This window comes from Poecilia latipinna, unplaced genomic scaffold (assembly GCF_001443285.1).
Source record: "Poecilia latipinna isolate Pla-1442-1.1 unplaced genomic scaffold, P_latipinna-1.0 Scaffold4589, whole genome shotgun sequence".
Classification (NCBI taxonomy): domain Eukaryota; kingdom Metazoa; phylum Chordata; class Actinopteri; order Cyprinodontiformes; family Poeciliidae; genus Poecilia; species Poecilia latipinna.
The window spans coordinates 6,105-8,433 of NW_015117205.1; the positions used below are offsets into that span (position 1 = coordinate 6,105).

Sequence of the window (2,329 nt, forward strand, 5' to 3'; positions counted from 1 at the left end):
CTTTGTGTTTTTGTGTTTATGATGTAAAGCAGTTTGAAATGCCTTGCTGCTGAAATGTGCTATGCAAATAAAATTTGAATGATAGATGACAAAACCAAAGTTCATTCATTACAACAGGCGGTTAGTATCTTGAATCATTGTGTTTAGAAACACTTCATCACTGAAAGTAGTGGACATTAAAGTAATTCACTGGCAAGAAATTATATTTAATTATGTTTGTACTTTAGAGGCTTCACTGCAGATTCGTTTTACCAAACTTTGACAAAAAGGCTCTACTCTTTCTACTAACAATGGAGAAACTCCAGACACTTTCTGCATTGGGTTGTTCTCAACATGCATCTAGATATGTGCTGACCTAAATCATAATAGTCATTTCATTACATGAAGTATTTATCTTAAAATTGTGACAAAGGTGACATTTTGAACTATGTCTTTACAGTATATATTTAACACATTTTCCAATGTTTACCATCTCTGATGATCAGGCTGTCAGAGTAGCAGGGTGGATATCCCTCCATGTCCAGAGACAAGAAATTAAATTCTATGATGGAATCTGGAGCCCGAATGAGCCAGGTACAGTCTTGGTTAGGAGGATAGTTTTCAGGCCATCCAGGGGAAAAGAGGAAACCAGGAGAATTTCCAATTAGAAGAAGTCCACCGCAAGCCCCTGAGAGACACACACAAAACATACACATCAAAACTGACCCACCACCACTATATCAATTAAGTTTTCATTAACATAGACATGAGACTACTTCTGTTTCTTCTTTTGTTTTAACAATCAATTTTGATGTCACTTTATAAACCAAATTATAATTGCTGACTTGTCTGATTTGTTTTTTCAAGGGAAAAGATGACAAGTCCTGATAATCATTGATGGGGATGGTCAAGCCTTAGGAGCTGAAGAAATTCACCACTTGTTGCTCTATGGAGTCCAGTTTAGGCTTGGGGATCTCAGAGGCATATGAATATAGGCTCCCACATATTTCAGTCAAATGTCAACAGATGCCAGATGGTTCTGGGACGTTCGTATTTGCACAGACATTACAATTCCCATCCAGGAGTTAATCACTTTCTAAACTTGTCATCATAGTAGTTACTTAGTGAAGTATTGTATGACTTAGTGAAAGTCATACAATTGAACGTTCCACACAGCGTCAGACAATCGTTCTTCAAAGTTATTCATGTCTCCTACAAATACAAAAATCGGACACTAGAAGCAATTACAGATCAAGTCACATGGGGAAGGTGAACAAGATTATAGATGGCTAAGAGCTCTCCATTCCAACATGCAATTAGATGATTATATTGTGGTAAGGGGCTCTTATTTGGTATCATTTTCCATAAGTAAGGTAGCAGTGTAGGCTTGTGAAGGTTCTGGAAAAAACAAAAAAGTAATTTAAAGAAAAACTCAAAGAGCACAGGACGCGTGGAACCGCAGCAGACCTTGACGTGAGGAAGAACAGGAAGACACCACCTCCTCCTTTTCTGGTAAATGTGTTCTCTGAAGTGGTTAAAATGAGTAACATTTTACAATATATAGCTGTTGTTGTCTCCACAATAAAGCAGACAACATCAGAATTGAATACAGCATTGGCTGCAATGCAGGAAAGGCTAAAGGAGCGGCTGTACACCACAGATGGTGAGAGAGGCAAGGTAAGGGAAGCTATGTGGGACCATAAAAATCACAGTAAAAGGAATAATGTGAGAATGTGAAAGATTCTGTTAATTACTTTCATGGACAGAATTTCTAGGTGCAGCCGAGGTGTTGAGGGGATCCATTTTGATGGCCTTAGGATCGCATCTCTGCTTTTTGAGGATGATGTGGTCCTGTTGGCTTCATCAAGTTGTGATCTGCAGCTCTCACTGGAGCGATTCGCAGCTGAGTGTTAAGCAGCCGAGATGAGGATCAGCACCTCCAAATCCGAGGCCATGGTCTTGAGCTGGAAAAGGGTAGATTGCTCTCTCTGGGTTGGGGGGGGGGGAGAGAGAGAGGGGCATGTCCAGCCCCAAGTGGAGGAGTTCAAGTATTTCGGGATTTTGTTCACTAATGAGGGAAAAATGGAGCAGGAGATCAACAGATGGATTGGCACAGATTCTGCAGTGAAGTGGGCACTGTACCAGTCTGTTGTGGTGAAGAGAAGGCTGAGTTAAAAAGCAAAGCTCTCGATTTACTGGATAATCTACGTTCCTACCCTCATCTAAGGTGACGAGCTTTGGGTCATGACTGAAAAAATGAGATCAAGGATCCAAGTGGCTAAAATGGGTTTCCTCCGCAGGGTGTCTGGACTCTCCCTTAGAGATGGGGTGAGAAGCTCGGTCATCCGGG

At 40.9% G+C, this 2,329-nt stretch overlaps 1 protein-coding gene across 1 annotated transcript in view; it reads right to left on the reverse strand.

Moving 5' to 3' along the window:
- Positions 1 to 469: 469 nt before the first annotated feature.
- Positions 470 to 2,329, reverse strand: part of LOC106942829 (cubilin-like) — a gene marked incomplete at both ends in the record, with an annotated part of 10,320 nt that continues 8,460 nt past the window's right edge. The window contains one exon of the mRNA XM_015026164.1: positions 470 to 667. Coding sequence (XP_014881650.1) covers positions 470 to 667 — 198 coding nt within the window. The remainder of the gene's footprint in view (positions 668 to 2,329) is intronic.